This window comes from Sinohyriopsis cumingii, chromosome 8 (genome assembly GCF_028554795.1).
Source record: "Sinohyriopsis cumingii isolate HCF-2022 chromosome 8, ASM2855479v2, whole genome shotgun sequence".
Classification (NCBI taxonomy): domain Eukaryota; kingdom Metazoa; phylum Mollusca; class Bivalvia; order Unionida; family Unionidae; genus Sinohyriopsis; species Sinohyriopsis cumingii.
In genome coordinates, this window is record NC_142968.1 from 41,500,398 (window position 1) to 41,519,131 (window position 18,734).

General features: G+C 33.0%; 1 protein-coding gene across 1 annotated transcript in view; it reads right to left on the reverse strand.

The window, feature by feature from the left end:
• Window positions 1–1,107: 1,107 nt before the first annotated feature.
• Window positions 1,108–18,734, reverse strand: part of LOC149793349 (proprotein convertase subtilisin/kexin type 7-like) — a 78,481-nt gene continuing 60,854 nt past the window's right edge. The window contains exon 17 of the mRNA XM_089967336.1: window positions 1,108–15,495. Within this exon, the coding sequence (XP_089823462.1) occupies window positions 15,028–15,495 (468 nt within the window). The 3' untranslated portion in view covers window positions 1,108–15,027. The remainder of the gene's footprint in view (window positions 15,496–18,734) is intronic.

Sequence of the window (18,734 nt, forward strand, 5' to 3'; positions counted from 1 at the left end):
GGAAGAAACTATTCTTTGAGATTTTAGAGTTTATATGTTGTATATTTCACGATGCACATCAGATACAGAAATAACAAGAACAATTTATTAAGTTTTCTATAACAGTATGAACATAGAATTCTATTCAATGGCAGACCTTCCAACTCTTACGATTTTGTCATAAGTTTTATGAAAATTACCCTTAAAATATGGACTTACAACATACTAGCAAAACCTACGGGAAAATGATCATTACCGAAAAATCTGGATAATTGGTTCATATGTGTTTTATCTGGAGCCGGGTTTCATCTTAGACTTAGTAAATTTAGTCAGGGAACCAGACTAACTTTACAGCAGACCCCAGACACTTTAAACTACACCCATATGTTCATGTGAAGCATCTGCATGATCAAACTGTTGATCATAGAATTTTTTAAAATGGCATCCAGAAAGTGATGTTTAAGACGAAAGGGAAAAAAATGCTTCTAGAAAATTTTTAATAACACAGAAGAATAAAATTGAGTATTCAGATTCTTGTGAACAAAAGTTGGATAGGACAAAATTATGTTTATTGGACGCCACGTGTCAATTTGAGTATGTCTCGTGGCGGGAGATTTGATTGCCGTCATCATGTGAAATGGAAAAGAATTTCCAAGAATAATGTTAAGTTGAGAGATAGCAATAAGCCATTGAGTTGCATAGGGTTTGGAAATAGAGTTTTGCAAATGTACTAATCGTAAATAAAGTCTATGTGTACTTTACAAACTTTTCAGTTGAACATAATGTTTATCGTCGATATGTCAAACTTTTAATTACATTTTCCAGCTTTACAATGCAGTTATTGATATTTTGTTAAACATTACTGAAAACTAGTAAATCTTATGGGGAAAATATCAACTGCCTTACTGAGACGGACTCGTCAGGGTTGGCATGTCTGTAATGGATAAAAAATATTCAGAAGGTGAAGACTATTTTTGGTTTGCATTAAACTGAAATGCATGATTCAAGGAATATAAAGGATAATAACTATCTGCCTAATGTGTGGTGGTGGTGGTGGGGATTATCTTCATGGGCCATCATATATCTGTATATGCACCTTTGAAGACAAGAAACATTTAAGATCCAGGCTGTTGTATGTATAACTTTATTGCATTAGTTGCTGAACTGTTTTTCCATAGCACCATCTGTAATATGAACACAAGGGTGAACACATGTTCTCTGCTTTAAAGCTTTCTCCAATTTAAAGACATAAAACATTTCCAGATGGGTATTAAACAAAATGCTATCATTTCATTATGTGACGAGCTGGACTTATATTCATGAAAACGCAGAGCACAGAAAATTTAGCTCGAACTGAATTTTCCAAAATTCAAAAACATATTTAGTCTTTAACAATCTTTGAGAGCATGTAGATTTACTCATAAGATTACCCAGCATTTTTCGTGCTCAAACCACACAAGACACTTGTCAAGGTTTTGTACTCTGACCATTTCATGACTGTAGGTCCTGAGGTTGCTGCCAATTTTTTGGCATAATTTCAGAATTAATATCTATTCATAATTTCTCAATGATCCTATCATTCTCAATCTTTTCAAAATTATTTTAAATCAAAATGATATCATGAACTGGATAACAATCAATGAAATTTAATTTATTAAGTAGGTGATTTTTACATTGTTGGATCTAGTAACATTAGTAACAGAACAGTAAATCAGTATTAAACAAGTCATTTGAAAGAATGCAAACAATATATATTCACCTCTGTCTAGTGCAAAAACGAATCACTAAACAATCTCAAATAATTAAATATTAAAAAGCACTATTCTGCCAAAAAATATTTACAAAAATTGAATACATAAAGTTAATCTTTCTGAAAAAAAACTAAGTATAAAAAAGGATGATATTTTAAAGTGTTAAATAATTTACAAAATAATAAACTGCCCTCAGCCATTGCAGCAACCCATATAACAATAAGTGTACACCATGTTCCCTTATGATGTACTACTTGCTAAATAATTATACACCCTATACCCTTATAATGTACTACTTACCAAATAACAATAATTATATACCATATTCCATTATGATGTCCTACTTACCAAATAATAATTATACACCATATTCCCTTATGATGTCCTACTTACCAAATAATAATTATACACCATATTCCCTTATGATGTCCTCCTTACCAAATAATAATTATACACCATATTCCCTTATGATGTCCTACTTACCAAATAATAATTATACACCATATTCCCTTATGATGTCCTACTTACCAAATAATAATTGTACACCATATTCCCTTATGATGTCCTACTTACCAAATAATAATTATACACTATATTCCCTTATGATGTACTACTTACCCCACAAAATAATTATACACCATATTCCCTTAGGATGTGCTACTTAAATGTACTGTAAAATTCTATTCATCTTACTTGATGATATAAGCTAATGTAGCCACCACGACCTGATGTACAGAATCAAACATGTAAGACCCTATAACACTATATTCCTCTAAAGTTTCAAAATTTTATTTTGAATGAAAATGACTCCCAGTACAGTTTATATGACAAAATGTACTTATTTTCCATCATTCAGACACAGTACACTTTATATGACAAAATGTACTTATTTTCCATCATTCAGACACAGTACACTTTATATGACAAAATGTACTTATTTTCCATCATTCAGACATAGCACATTTGATATGACAAAATGTACTTATTTTCCATCAACTGAACATAGCACACTATCTGAAGGCTACTTTAAAAAATTCAATCATCCACTAAAGTAAGTGATGTAGCAGTCCCTTAAAAATAATACTGAATCTTACATGATATGGCTATAAAATTTGACTATCCGCCGTATAGTATATGTCATTTATTGCACTCTGAAGAAGATTAATTTACACGTGAAGTCATCAGGTTTGGTATGGGTAATTCCCTCGTGAATTGTTAATACATTTAATTTCCTTACAAGGGCCCTGGCTGGCCGAGTGGTCTAAAGTGCTCACCTCTGTCCACATGGGTTCAAGTATCAGCTTGGCCAACATGGGTATGTGAGAAAGCTTGCCAGTAGCTTCCCATTGGCTGGTGGTTCTTTCTGGGTTCCACCCGGGTTCTTACTCCACCAAATTTACCCACCACAACATATAGCCTATCACGTTCTGAAAATGGTGTTAAACCCACAAAACAAAATCAACCAATCATTCATTACTTTATATCAATAATTCAGAGGTTTTCCATTTTTTTAACTTGCCCAATTTCAGCAAGTCTAATTTGCTTATCATTTATATGGTATATTAGTGTGTATAATGTGCACTTTTTGAACCTAAGTTTCTTATTTTCAGAGGGGCCCCGAGTGGTCTAACGCAGTCTCCATTACGGATCACTGCCATCTCACCTCTGTTTGCATGGGTTCGAGTCTCAGATTCAGCCAATGTGGGTATGTGAGAAAGCTTGCCAGTAGCTTCTCGTGGGTCAGTGGTTCTTTCCGGGGTTTTCCCGGGTTCTTCCTCCACCATTAATACTGGCCGCCATGTATAGCCTATCGTGTGCTGAAAAATGGTGTTAAACCCTACAACAACAACAACAACAACAACTTATTTTCAGAAAAGGGTAAACAAAATTCTTTTTTCTTCTCCAAATCAATCCGATGAAAGGTTCATGTCACTGAATCTACATCATATAATTTTATTTTTAAAAATAAAATGTTTACTAGTCTTTTTAAAGAATTAAATAATGCTTACAAACCTCATTAGTCTTGTTCTCTGATTGATTATGTTATTAAACTCATTTAATTTCACATCACTGTGTAGCTTTTTGTTTTGAATGCTTTCTACTTCATTCTGGGTTGAAAAACGGGGTGCACATTATACATTAGTACACCCTGTACATGTCAAAATACATCACTGCAGCTCTAAAAAATTTCTCAGTAATAGCATGCTAGTAATTAAGACATTGAGAGTGAAATTCTAAAGAATATCAGAGCCTCCATGTCAAGCCCATGGTCAAAGCATTCCTGAAGAACTTTAATAAAGAAAAAAATTAACATAATCTCAACAAGTGGCTAGAAAAGTGACTGCTTTTTCTTATTTCCCATTAACCTGTGTTCAGCAAAAATCGTATTAGTTTTGCTGAGTTGTCATTTCTTGAGACCTAACTGAATAATTGTGTTGGTGTTTACAATATAATTTGGGTTACAATTTTAATCATTTTTTTTCTTCAGACCAATAACTAAGTTAATAACTTTCCAAATAATGAAAGTCAAAATAAAGCAACAAGAATCTTTTGAAGTTTCTATCCATATTTGGTTCCACAAACCTCATCCACAAGCTGTACTTGTTTAACATTAATAAATGTTACAGATGCATAAAAACTCAACACCATGTTAACAGTATGTAGCATCAACACTGCGGAAAACAGACCCTCAATATAAGAGCCAAACAAAGCATAATAAAAAGAAATCACAGATATATTTAACAATTGCACTCTCTTGGTATTCAACACGAATTATCTACTTAACAAATATTAAACCCCTTTCCCCATTAATAAATTTCTTTCCATAAGACCAGTTTTTTAATATAAGGAATGAACTTTAATATAACATTTTTGTTATACTGCTGTAGATTTTTAAAGGAATTGAAGTAAAATTGATGTATAAATTTTTACAAGTTTATATTATAAATTTTTACAAGTATATATTATATTAGTTAATTGACTGGGTAAACATCTGCAACAGTACACGAAAATGTTTACTTTGGAAGGAAAGACTAGAAACATAAAAATCTGTACAAATTATCTGCATGTAAAATATGCTCAAAAGGTTTGTTTAACAGATAACATGAAAATAATAGAAAAACCATGTTTTAAAAATGTATTTCAAAATAAACTTTACATGAATCAGGTCAAACTTGTGCTACATACAGTTAATGATAGATACTATATACAGAATTAATTTGGATGCAGCAAATATTTACTTTATTTATGATCAAATGTGTTTTTTTATTAAAAAAAATTAAAAACCGATGTAAATTTAATGATATTGAAAAACTCTTTATTTAAACCCAAAGAGTATTGTCTATGGAGGAGCCATACAAAAGGAAAATTCTATCAAAACATCACAATATTTGAAGTACAAAAATGATCTAAGTCTAATCATGGTTATCTAATGTAACCATTCACAATAAACCACTCAGATGAAATATCTATCAGATAACCAATTGCCCATCAAGACACAGATTAATGAATTACTAATAACCTACTAGACATTATTACAATGCAATTAGTGAATGCTCAAGAAGTAGAAAATCACCTTAGAAATATTACAGAATTTGCCATTGCACATCTATGTACTCTTTTCAACAAATGTCAGCATCTGAGATGACATATCATCCGAGACGAAGTGAATTCTTCTAGTTCAAAATGGTCATTAGTTCCATGTCATGAGCTGAAATTCATTTTGAAAATGTACATTTACTTAATGTGAGTAAATATTTCCACAAAATCCTTGCTGCCTATTGCTTTGGGCAAAATACTATTTACAAGCATTTTACTTCATGTGAGTGAATAGTTCTACAAAATCCTTGCTGCCTATTGCTCTGTGCAAAATACTGTGATTGAATTACAGATTTCTGGCCATTTTTTAACTTTATAACATAATTAATCTAATTAGGCATGTTTTTCCCCCCTTTAAAGTTTGGGGGCACTTGTAATAGATACATTTTAAGCAATTTCCATAACATGCAGTAAAAAAAGGAGTTTAACTTGGTTTATCACTTTGCATAACAAATTAAAGACCAAATGTGAACAGCAAACAACAATCTGTCACCTACACATGACATCAATCATTGCTGATGCCTCGGGACTTCAAAAAGCATAAAATAATTACATTTTTATAGTAGTATTCTAACACAGATACTTCAAACTGAAAACATTTCAGGGAAATCAGTAAATATGACTAACAATTCAGGGAAATCAGTAAATATGACCAACAATATACATGAGACATGAAAGAAATTAACTATTAAAAATAATTTATCATCAAAACACACTCAAGGTTAAAAATAAATCTCAAAATGCAAAACAAGAGTCCCTTAAAAGTACTGATGCTAATGGGTCAAAATAATTTAAAGGAATTCAATACTATTTCTTCTGTTGGAACTATCTCTGATATTCATCAATGATAACAAGATTTTCAAATTAAACAGTGTTGTCAGCTGTGCACCATTTTTATTTAGAATAAAGCAGACATCATTAGAAGTCTGTTGGTGAAAATCCAGTGGCAAAATAATCATCTATTCAGGGGAGCAGTGCCAACAATATTTCTAAGACAGTCATCAAAACAGCCATATTAGATATGTAACTGGCACCATTTTCATTCAAGATATTTGTATGTTGATACAGAGGGAGAAGAGTAGAGATAAAAAATACTGTAAAGATACAATTCTCCATTCAGGAGTAGCAATAACAAGACTTTCAAGATGGAGGTCAGATTGGCACCAATTTCATTTAAGACCAACTGGGCACTGAAAATGTCGTCTGGTGAAAACCCCAGAACAATATAACTATCTGTTTAAGTAGAACTCAGGCAAGATTTTTAAGATGACTGCCATGATGGCCATTGTCAGTTCAGCACTGTTTAGGACCAGCTACACATCATAAGAAGTCTTTCAGTGAAAACACTATGCTGACGTGACCATTAATTCAGGAGAGGTAGTGATAACAAGATTTTCAAGATGCCTGCTGCAGCAACCATAGTGATGTCAGATCAGCACCATTTTCATTTAAAACCAACTAGACATAATAAAAAGCCTTTGAATGAAAATCCTATGTTGATATATTCATCCATTGAGGAGAAGAAATAATAACAAAATTTTAAAGATGGCTGCCATCACTGATAGACTGGATGACAGATAAGCACCATTTTCATTCAAGACAAACAAGACATACTATAGATTACTGCATCTGTATGGGAAAATATGAACGAGTTTTTCGGATGTAAATACTGCACAACCTTGGGAATGCAGTATATCCATCCAACAAAATGAGTTCATATATTTTTCCATACAAATGCAGTAACCTTTTTATTATGTGCTCATTTTCTTATTCTACCTAATGCTTAATTATATTAACAAAATACACTACAAGAAACGAAAGTAACTGAATGTATGCCATATTCCAAACTAAATACACAAGTGCAGATTCATCATTACACACCAACAACATTATTACTGTGCAAACAACTGCACCCAGATAAATTTGAACTTAGTTGCACACTCAACATAATGTTCGAAAGAAAATGGCATGTCTAGTTAAAACTGAAATTCGGAGTCATATTGTGAATGAATGCACATTACAACAACTTTTCCATTTGATCTGGAATGAACAGATTTTGATTTTTTTTCACAATTCTAAAAAATTGTGTGATTATGGACTGGATTTATATGTGACAATTCCACATGAAATACATCAGATTGAAGAAGCGAGGGAGAAATGTGTTGACATCTGCAAATGTATTTCTGTATCTGTCATTGAATGGTTGTAATCATAATGTGGGAAAAATATGAAGTTTTTCAATTGCAATTATTATAAGGACACTATGGAATTTAATGCTTATTTCATTTTTGAGTGCAGTAAGGAGGATGTTATTGTACTTATATTCAAAATAACAGTATAATTTAAAAATGTGTAATCAAGATTGTGAACCTATGACATGGCTCATGTAATTCGGACTTGCAGAACTAAAAAAGTACATTTTGAGGAAATTCAGGATGTAAAACTTTAAGTATATTTTTTTGCCATTCTTATTGCCAGCTAAAGAAGACAGTGTATGCCTTATCACTTGTATGTTATTTGTAAGGACCCTTTCTGGCGTCTACTGTATAGCTAGCCTAAATCCAAAACATTGTATCAAAATAGTTAACGCGAAATGTGCCAAAGCAGCTGGTATGTGGCAGTCCACAAAACATCAGCTTTACTTCATTCAGAAACAAATTTAATCATCCAAATACTTAAAGTGCATACTACGCAAGTACACATGATTTGTTTACAAATCAAAAGTGCTGGCATCTGCATCCATTGTTTGTTTACAATAGAAAGTAGTTCCTTTATGTATGTGAATGCTATATGAAGGTGTGCAATATCGTAAAATACTGAAGATTCTGACAATGCAAAGTTAACAGAAATAAATGAGCATATAATAAGTCTTTCAGTGAAAACCCACGTTAATATGACCATCCATTAAGACAAAAAAGCCAAAACTTTTCTTAATTTTGAAACTATAAATATTGTAGAAAAACAAGTAACAAGTAAAAGTAGATGTTTCATAATTCAGCAATGTATTGCAGAACAATTTAGAAATTCTTTCATCGTAAAAACTGTAGATTGTAATAATCTTTAACAGTGACAGTGTTGGGTGTGCATCAAGAGTGGAGAGCTTCAAGACAGCTCTTGAACAATTCTAAAAACTTTTTAGTGGCCCTCTCTTCCGGTGCAATTTTATGCCGTAACTGGCCCTGCACTGTATCATTCAGATTCCGAAGATGGCCACTCTGGTAGCCATATTGCACATCAGATCAGCAACATTTTTAGAGATGCTGACAGGATTTTATCAGAAGGGGGGAACAATGAAATGGACATTTTTCCAATGTTTATTTAACATTCTGTTTTGTTTAAGTTCTGTCAAAATCAAAATCTTCAAAAATTTCTCCTCTAGCTGTATATGCATTAGCGTATGGATGGTTTCTGTGGTAATATGATCCATATTTGTATAATAATATTATTATGCGGCAAGAAACCGTTGCAAAGTGAGCTGTCAGCTTAGTCAGCTTGAACAAGATAGTCGTTATATTCAATTTTCCGCAGCTCATAAGTCTTCTGGATATCTTTGCACCAAAAAAAGATTTCTTACTAGCATGAGCTAGTCAAAGTTTCACTTTCTTGCATCAGTGCTCTTCTGTCTACTATGCCAGATTTCATATGTTTCATAATGTTGTATTAGGGTTAGGCTTTACATCCTTGAGGAATGCATGGTTAAAACAACAATACAATGCTTGTTCTAGGACAAATATTCTCAAATTTAATTTAACAACCATTTATGTCAAGCCAAAGTACCCAGATGTGTAAACAGTTACCTTTAAAAATATACGTCATGACAAGCACTATGAGGCCTCTACCATGATTTATATTGCAACAAGCACTTTAGCTAAATAAACATTGTATACAGCACAAAGTACATTTTTATATGTATGACTTTAAACCAGTTTGCACAAGTTCTCATGCATGACTGCTCTCCAAGTATGTGAATTCATTCAAATTCTGCATAATTCATGCCCCCTGGCTGCACCACTGCATTTTCAATGTGACTAATGAGACATCACTGGAAGTCTTTTAGTATAAATTCCATTGTGTATGACCATCCATTTAGAAGGTGTAGGAATAACAAGATTCTCAAGAGGGCTGCCATGGTGATCAGACATCAGATTGGCACCATTTTCATTAAGGACCAACTAGACATCATAAAATGTCTTTTAGTGAAAACCCCATGCTGACCATCTGTTTAGGAAGAGTGGTGATAACAAGATTTTCAAGATGGCCACACTGGTGGTCATAATGTAAGTATTTTCATTTACAACCAAACAGACCTGGAGATGAATGTGTGTATAAATTTTCATGGCAATACTCCAAGTAGTTTAAGAGTAGCAATTAAAAACTAACAGACAGAGGACAATAACAAGTAGAGCTAACAATAAAAAAACTGCATGACTTCTTAAAATGTATATGAAATTGCAGCAATCATAACCATTCATATTCATGTTTCTAAAGTATTTGCATACCTCGTTTGTTTGTACCCCTCTACCTAAAAAACAAACAAATTAAGGATATAAAAAATGCAAAAAACTTAGTTTTTCATTCATTGATTTATAATTTCTAACCTGATTGTTGCAAGGGGTCCCAAACACTGTCATCTTGTTGGTGTTTTGATCCAAACAAGAGTTTCTTTCATAACACAGTTGATATATTTGCACGGGAGAGTCTATGGTTTCAAGCAAAAGATGTGATATAGTTCACTGTTTTTGAAGATCTCAATAATTCCATACATTTTGGAGTTACATCTCTTTGAACAGGTGAAACATGTGTTCCTCCTTTTTATTAGTTCAATTTGTTTTAGAAAATATTAAAACTAGACATTGCAAATAATGGATGAAGATGACACAATTTCTATTCTAATGGACTCTATTAGAAGCCATAAATAAAACAGTTAATAGTCTGTCTGCCTGTTTAAATCAATGGCTTCCATTTGCTTTAATATGTCAATAATTCGACAGTGTTTAGAGATCTCTGGGGGACACTCTGGTCATCAGTTAGAAATCAATAAAAGAAATAAATATGTTTTGTGCATTTTTTTAATCCTCAATGCTTTTTGAGAGGGCATGTGAATACTACAGAGTGATATAAGCTAGTCTGTCAATTCCCTAGGTCTGGTTTAAATGGAATAAACAAACCAGAAGCTGAAGTTAATAAAGCAGAAAACATAAAATATACATAAAATCTCTCTCCAACAAATGTAATCTCTAAGCTTTCTTCAATAAAAATGTACAAAATCAAAATCATTAAACCTAAAACAGAACAAAGTATACCGGTACTGGTAAATACATCAAAATTAGCCTCAAAATATTTTAAGGAAATTAAAATGTTCACTAAATACACCGGATTTATCATTTGGAAGCTTTGTACACTAAAAGGCAATTCCACAGCTTTAGAAAGTTTCAGTCACACTATATAGTCGGTACAAAAGAAATGCATGTATATATTTGATGTTGTACAAGATGAAGAAGCCTTTAAAAATCATTTAATAATCTCATCTCAACAAATTTCCTGGGAAGACACTCAAGATTAATTAATCAACTGATAAAATCATAATTCAACATTTTACATTAGAGTAAAACATGTAAAAACTACAACACAGCTATCTCATTATTTATTGGAATTTATAATGCATTACCCTTTCTTAATCATTTGTTGTTCAAATTGTTGTATTTATTGGAAACAGACACACAATGACTGCTATGATTCTCAAAAATTCCTAGCACAGAAAAATGGGAGATGTAATTTCTTATATGCTTCCATTAATAAATAGTTCCTAAAAGCAAAAGTAATTATTTACTGTGATAGTGTGTGATTTATTTTGTCAAATCAGTGAACAGCTCATTTTGAGGCTATCAAGGATACCATACATACTTACTTATACGTCAAATCCAACTGAAAACGTAGACCCTGATCTGTCATCACATAATGCACTGGCAGATAAGGATGTGTGTTGTTGGTTTTACTGATTACTCCTAAGAAGCTGCACAGACCCAGATCTGCCACCACATTATGCGATGGCAGATCTGGGTCTGTGCAGTTTGCAGTTGGGTTCAACTTATAAGAGAACACACATGGTACCTTTTTTGTAGTAATTGTAACATAACTCTAAATGGATTATCCCAACTTTATTTGAAGAATAATTCAGATTGCATTTATTTCTTAAGATTCAATTCTATCATTAACATCCCTTGTTGCTCTTTGTATAAAAATCATTGTGACATGGTCAAATGTGTGCCATGTCTGATTGGCTTATTACTTGTTACCACTCTAGGAAATGTATTTCCGAATCTTTTGTTTTTATCAAACTTGGTCAATAGGTTTTAGTTAGCAAGATCCTGGATAGGAACAATTATGAGCAAGTTCCATTTCCTGGATATGAGCAAGTTCCATTTCCTGGATATGAGCAAGTTCCATTTCCTGGATATGAGCAAGTTCCATTTCCTGGATATGAGCAAGTTCCATTTGCTTACGTTTGATTGGATAAGGTCATGAACACTCTAGTAATTCTAATTATGATCAGGTATTGATCAAACTCGTTACATAGTCTGAGATCTTCAAGATATTTGGATGACTTTGATATGGGCATGATCTACACATTTATCAGGTTGTCATGCATCAGACTGGCTGGGGTTTTAACCAATCTGGGGACTGAATTTTGATCTGACTTTTTTAAATTTAGTATTAACCTTTTTAGCTTATCATCCTGATCTCAAGTTCTATAATAAATTGCATTTGCTCAAATCGATGAGGTGAGTTGTATCTGATTGGCTGAACTTGTTACCTCTCCAGAGACTATACTTCTATTTTTGATTTTGATAAAACTTGGTGAATAGGTTTACATCATCAAGATCTTTGTACAATTAGAATCTTGAGAGAGGTATATGCATACGGTCTCTATCCATGGAAAGAACATTTAACAGACCATAGCAAAATGGGTGAAATTGACACGAGATCAAGTTTAGGCAAAAGTTTACATAGGGTTGTGTTTTTACGCTACCGCATAAGTCGTCTTAGCAAACTGTTCAAATGTTAAGTTATGGAACCCAGCTGAGTGACATCAGGACCTCATGTTAAATCTTTTGTTAAACCTTACTTCTATTTGTTATTCACAACAACTAATTTGATTTTTTTCCTCAAGGTTTTTAAAATTCTGATTTAGAGAATAATGGAAGTTTGAATTTATGTAGGAAAGATTTTTCCCAAAAAATTTTTTTTTGTTCTTATTTTAAAATATTTAATATTTTTACATGTTTTACTGTTTAGATCAAAATGCTACTTTTAGAAAATACCATGCTTTCAAAATTATAATATAATCATTACCAGAGATATGACTCTCTCTCTTTTCTTTCTCTCCCTCTCTTGCACAAAATATTTCATTACGTCTGTTAACATTTCCATGATTGAAACACAAAAGGATATAAAACCAGCATATATCAAATACAGCCATCAGAAAAATACCATTAATTTGAATATTATGCCTCAGTGGATTTCATTCAGTCAATCAGTCAAAAAAAATTCATTTTCAACTAAACACATCCATATTAAAACAAATCAGAATATAAAGAATTTTGGTTAATTGGATTTCAGTTTTATAATTCCTACATTTAAAACAATATGATTATATTACTGGTTATAATAAAACTGTACACCTAAGGATTGATACAGGCAAACATATCAACCAAAACAAAAACCCCAGTAAGGCAGTTCAGTATTTTTCTAAATGGCAGACCAATATTCAGTAAGGTCAAACAAAATATGTACTGATATTGTCAATTTGGAAAGCATGCATTTAAAAAGTTCATAAGTGTGATCTAAGACTGATGCAGCAAAAGCAATTATTTTTTGTAAAGTACACTAAGACCTCCAGTGCAGTTTAAGAAAGTAATGCAGTTCCAAGCCAATCTGGAACTTATTAGTTTCTTCCTTGACCTCTGAACTTTACATAATCTTTGTTTTTGTCATTTTCACTGGCAATCTATCATAACACAAGACATACTAAAATTAACACATCATAATGTCCAATTAATGTAATTGTTGCCTCTCCTGCTTTTTTCTCACAAGAATCCGATCACTCCTTTTTATTCTTTTATGATGACTGTTTAAACTTTATGAGAGGCTTAATATCTCTTTCACCTTCAACATGTTTTGTTTGTTGGAAGCCATTCTAAAAAATGCCATAATTAACTGCATAAATCATCCAGTTGTTTGGCATTTAAAACATCTAAAATACTCCTGTAAAATCAGTCTGACCAATTCCACTGAATTAAATATGAAACCCAGTAATGTGCAACTTCCTCCAGAGCATAAACTAGATAAGCCAAACCCTATGATGTAAATAAGTGGATAAAACCAGGTTATAGGCCACAGATTGCATATGCCTGATAGAGCCATCAAGCTGCATGACTGTACATACAAGAGTGTCCATAAAACTGATCTAAATGCAAAAACACTGCCACCTAAAATAAAAAACTGCCATCAGAAAAGTGTTATAATGGGATCAAATTATATTAACTGTCAGTAAAGTCGAAACAACAATGTTATACAGAGAAAATTACATTAACCATATTGTCAGTCAAGTCGAGAAAACAACAATGTTATACAGAGAAAATTACATTAACCATATTGTCAGTCAAGTCGAGAAAACAACAATGTTATACAGAGAAAATTACATTAACCATATTGTCAGTAAAGTGAAAACAACAATGTTATATCAAGAGAGCCACTGAGTGTTTAATACCATTTGTGAGAACTTACTGAATAATCCACATTAAACTTTTCAAAACTAATTGAAAGTAAATAATGGATGTATCATACAGCATGTAGGAATATGTTAACAATTAAATGCACTAATAAGAAAGTCACATCAACATCTGACATTATGACTACTGATGTGTTGTCCAGCAATAGAAGTGAAGTAAATGTACTAAATTACTGAATCAATCCATTAATTCTTTTAACCTGATCTCCCTACTGCATAATGATTTCAGAAAAATAAGGAGTGTGAATAAGCGCATTTCAAAAAGGAGTTCATTCAATATGAAGTTTCTAGTTAAAAAAAATAAATAAATAAAGAAAAGTGAAATATTTAAATATAAGCATTTAATTAGGACTTGAAATATGGGACCCATTAAATACAAAGAATACTGTTATCATTGTTTCTCATGTACACAGCAATCCTTGCTGCAAACAGCAAAGAACAGACCTTGAATCCTAAATCTGAGCTTGAGTTCAAGATTCAGTTCACACCATCAACCAATCAGAACCAAGAGTCCAAGATTCAGTTCCCACCATCAACCAATCAGAACCTTTCAAAACTAATGTGACTTGTTCAAACAAAATCTCAGGATTAAAAGTGTTATGATTTTCAAGCTTGATCTGCAATCTCATTATGAACTTACAGATCTGGATGACTCTTATAGTTTCAAGAAAATAGTATAAATGATGAGTTTCTGGCAAATTATGCTTCGGAGGATATGGGTCTATGCTACTCATAGCTTGAGGGACATTATTACAAAACTGATTAGGTAACCATCGATTACTTGGTAATCCACTCTCAGTCCCGACATTATCACAAATCATTGCCATAACTTTATTTCTTCTTTCCTAAAATCACAAAATATATCACAGCTAAATTCAGTGAGAATCTTCAAGTGCAGCTGAAATTGAATCAGAGGAATGACTCATCAATCTGATCCAACTGTGTATTATCAGATTTATCTCCCCTGTGAGACTGCTCTTTGCAATGTTTCCTGTTGTTGTGGGACTCAGCCCCAGTATCATTACTGATTGCAGAATTAGAGTTATCTCCCCTATGTTGCTCCAAATCGGTTGTATTATCTGAACTGCATAAATTAGATGACTGAGATGAATCTAATAGCTGTTCTTGATAGTTGCTGGAGAATGTATCCATGGGAATTTCGTCTTCTTCCCTTTCTTCTGTGTTTGCGAGCAGACCTGTTGTCTCAGATGGATTATTTGATTCCCCTCTTAATATACGTTTAGTTAAATAGTAGGCTCGTTTAACAAGTGAAGTTAATTTTGTGTGCTCTTTCTTCTCCTCTCCATAACAAAGAATGTATTCAAACGTCTCATAAACTGCCATAACAAAACAGAAGCCGCCAATTAACAATAAAATCTGAAATGAAAACAGATATATACATTACATCCAAAGTCGAATTATAAAACTTTTGCAAAATCAGTTTTTAGGTCCAGGCAAGCAATACATTAATAAAAAAAACTTAATGACTGGAGCCACTTCCATGGCTAGAAATGGCAAATCCACATGCTTTTTATACCATATTCTCCACCCACCCACCCAATGAAACCCTCCCATCCCCAACTCTCACCCAGGGGTTGAAAGTGAAATCCATTTGTGTGTGTATATATATATATATATATATATATATATATATATATATGTAAAATCTTTTATGAATTGGATCCATCTGCAGACTGCAAAGACCCAGATTTGCCATCACATAATGCATCTGCAGATCCTAGTCTCTGCAGTTTGTTAGGATCAATCAGTAGAACAGACAAAAAAGACCCTGATCTGCTGACATATTATGCAATATCAGATCAAGGTCAGTGCTTTTTACAGTTGGATTTGACTTCTAAGTGACTATATGGTACATTATGTGGTAAAAATATATCAAAAAGGGTCAAGGTAATAAACACTTGAGTATATATTTTGTATAGCATTTTTTTATATATTTCCTTTGTATATATTTTTGTATAGCATTTCTTTATACATGACCTTAAATCATCTCCTTGAGATTGCCTATGTGCAAAGTTTGTTGAATTTCTACTCAGTGTTCTAGAAAGAGATGGAGTTATGAACAGAGGAAGTCACAATATCCACATTACCTGCTTAAAAAGCACGAAAAAGTTACAGTAATGCATAAATGCTGGCAGAGCACAGACAAAACACATTACTCCATTAGGGGTGCAAGATTAAGTGTGTAGGATTGATTACTTCTGAAATGTTGAGTATTTCTGAAAATGAAATAACTAAAGGGTTCCATGTCTAAAGGGTTCCATGTCTTTCACTAGTACTCTGACAATTATCATCACAAAGAAAACCATGTATGATTATTCTTTCATGATCAGTTTTAAATACATAAATTATATTCCAAATGCCTACTAAAAGGATTTTGTTTTCCAAATGAGAAAAAAGGTGTTTACTTGTAAATATGAATCCCCTCACCAAAAGAAGCACATCAGAAGAAGCCACAATATACAAAATTGTAAATAGGAAAACACTCAAGACTGTAAATTATGCAAAAGTGTCATTCTTGCTATTCATCTGCATTCCAATTTTCATGGGTGTTGGTATGGTCCAGGAAACTGAGGTTATAATAAACAATTGAAAATACAAGTCATTTGTGTACGAAAACTGGGATAAAGTGACTTAGTTTTGATATGGCTGAGCTACTGTACTTGATGCCTCAACATGCCAAGTTTCATGACTAGGTAAATTAGATGATGATGGTGTATTTAAGTATAGCTGAAAACAAAAACAGGTCAACATATTTTTATATTGTAGGATTACTCATCTTAATATGCATCCAGATTGCAATTTTCATAAGTGTTGGTAAAATTGGGTCACAGATATTGAGAGTGTAACATACAGATAGCTGGAACTATAAAGGAACTCAAGCATAATATATGGTCACAATGACCTAATACTTTTATATGGTAGGATTACTCATCTTGACATCCATCTGGATTGCATTTTCACAAGTGGTGCTGCAATTGGGTCTAAAATACTGAGAGTGTAACATAAAGATAGCTACAAATAAAAAGTCACTCAAGCATGAGTATAAGGTCACAATGACCTAGTGTTGGTATGGCTGAGCTAATTAAGATGATCCACATACCCAGTTTTCATGTGTAGGTGAAATAGGGTCCAAACTATTGAAGGCATTGTTTTTGTTGTTGTTGTTATAGTGTTTAACACTATTTTTCAGCACAAGATAGGCAAGTATAAATGGTGGAAGAAGAACCCTGGAAAAACCCGGAAGGAACCACTGACCCACGAGAAGCTTATTGAGGGCATACATAATTAATTGCTGAAATTCGAAAGTCATTCATGTGTTAAAATAGGTCTAATATTTGTATGATAAAGTTATTATTCCTGAGACACAATAACATATTAATTCTCTCACAGAACTGGACAAGGTTCTCAACATTCATTAAGTCAATGAAGTCAATGTACTGGTAGTCATGTAGGTGTCTTTACTGATCTTAAATAAAATATTAATTGTTGTTCTAAATTTTAATACTATGGTAGGTTTACCTAAGCCTGTTCATTTTGGGTTGTTGAGTACCTTAGTTGTTATCCCAGAAGGTTTCAGAGATGAAAATTATTGATTGCTATTGAATTTTAAAATGGCAGCCTGGCACAAAACTGGATCAAGAAAAGAGAATGCTAGGTCTAATCACTACCAGTGCAAGGGGTAGTTGAAAACTGTGTCCAATACATGGCACTTCTTTTTACTGTTACATCATGGCATGACATTCAATCCAATTGATACCGGATCACACCCCTTTGCTGGTTTCATGAAAAAATGTTTAAGTATTTAGCAGTGATTTTGTTGTATATCTTGAGGGGGCCCTGAGTGGCCGAGTGGTCTTAAGCGCTCTCCGTTACGGATCACTGCCATCTAACCTCTGTCTGAATGAGTTCGAGTCTTGGATTCAGCCTATGTGGGTATGTGAGAAAGCTTGCCAGTAGCTTCTCGTGGGTCGGTGGTTCTTTCTGGGGGTTTCCCCTGGTTCTTCCTCCACCATTACTACTGGCCGCCATGTATAGCCTATTGTGTGCTGAAAAATGGCGCTAAACCCTACAACAACAAGTTGTATATCTTGAGGCATTTAAATAATGATCTTCCAAGAAATATTTTTTAATGAAGAGTAAAATAAAGTGCTATTTCAATGTATGTGTAATCAAATTCTCAAAAATGACACCTATAACGGAAATAGTCTTGTATGACTTACACAATAGACATAAAGATAACAGGTGTGCTCAGAGCATCATGTGCTATAAAGACCCAGACACTGATAGGTTATAGGAAGAATGCATTGGCTACTGGCACACACTGCATGACTGGTAGTTACCAGCTAGCAGGAAAGAACACTGCTGTCACAATTCATAACAAAAATACCAACCAATTCTCTCAGACAATGCAACTGGAATCTGTAGTAACTGAAAACAAGCCCAAGTTACTGATGTTGTAAAGAATAGTTAAAAATATTCAAGTCATTCAAGCATGCAAATCAGGTCACAATGCCCTAATTTTGGTATGAATGAGTTAATTTCATCTAGATGTTATATAGATACCAATTTTCAGGAGTGGAGGTGCAATAGAATTG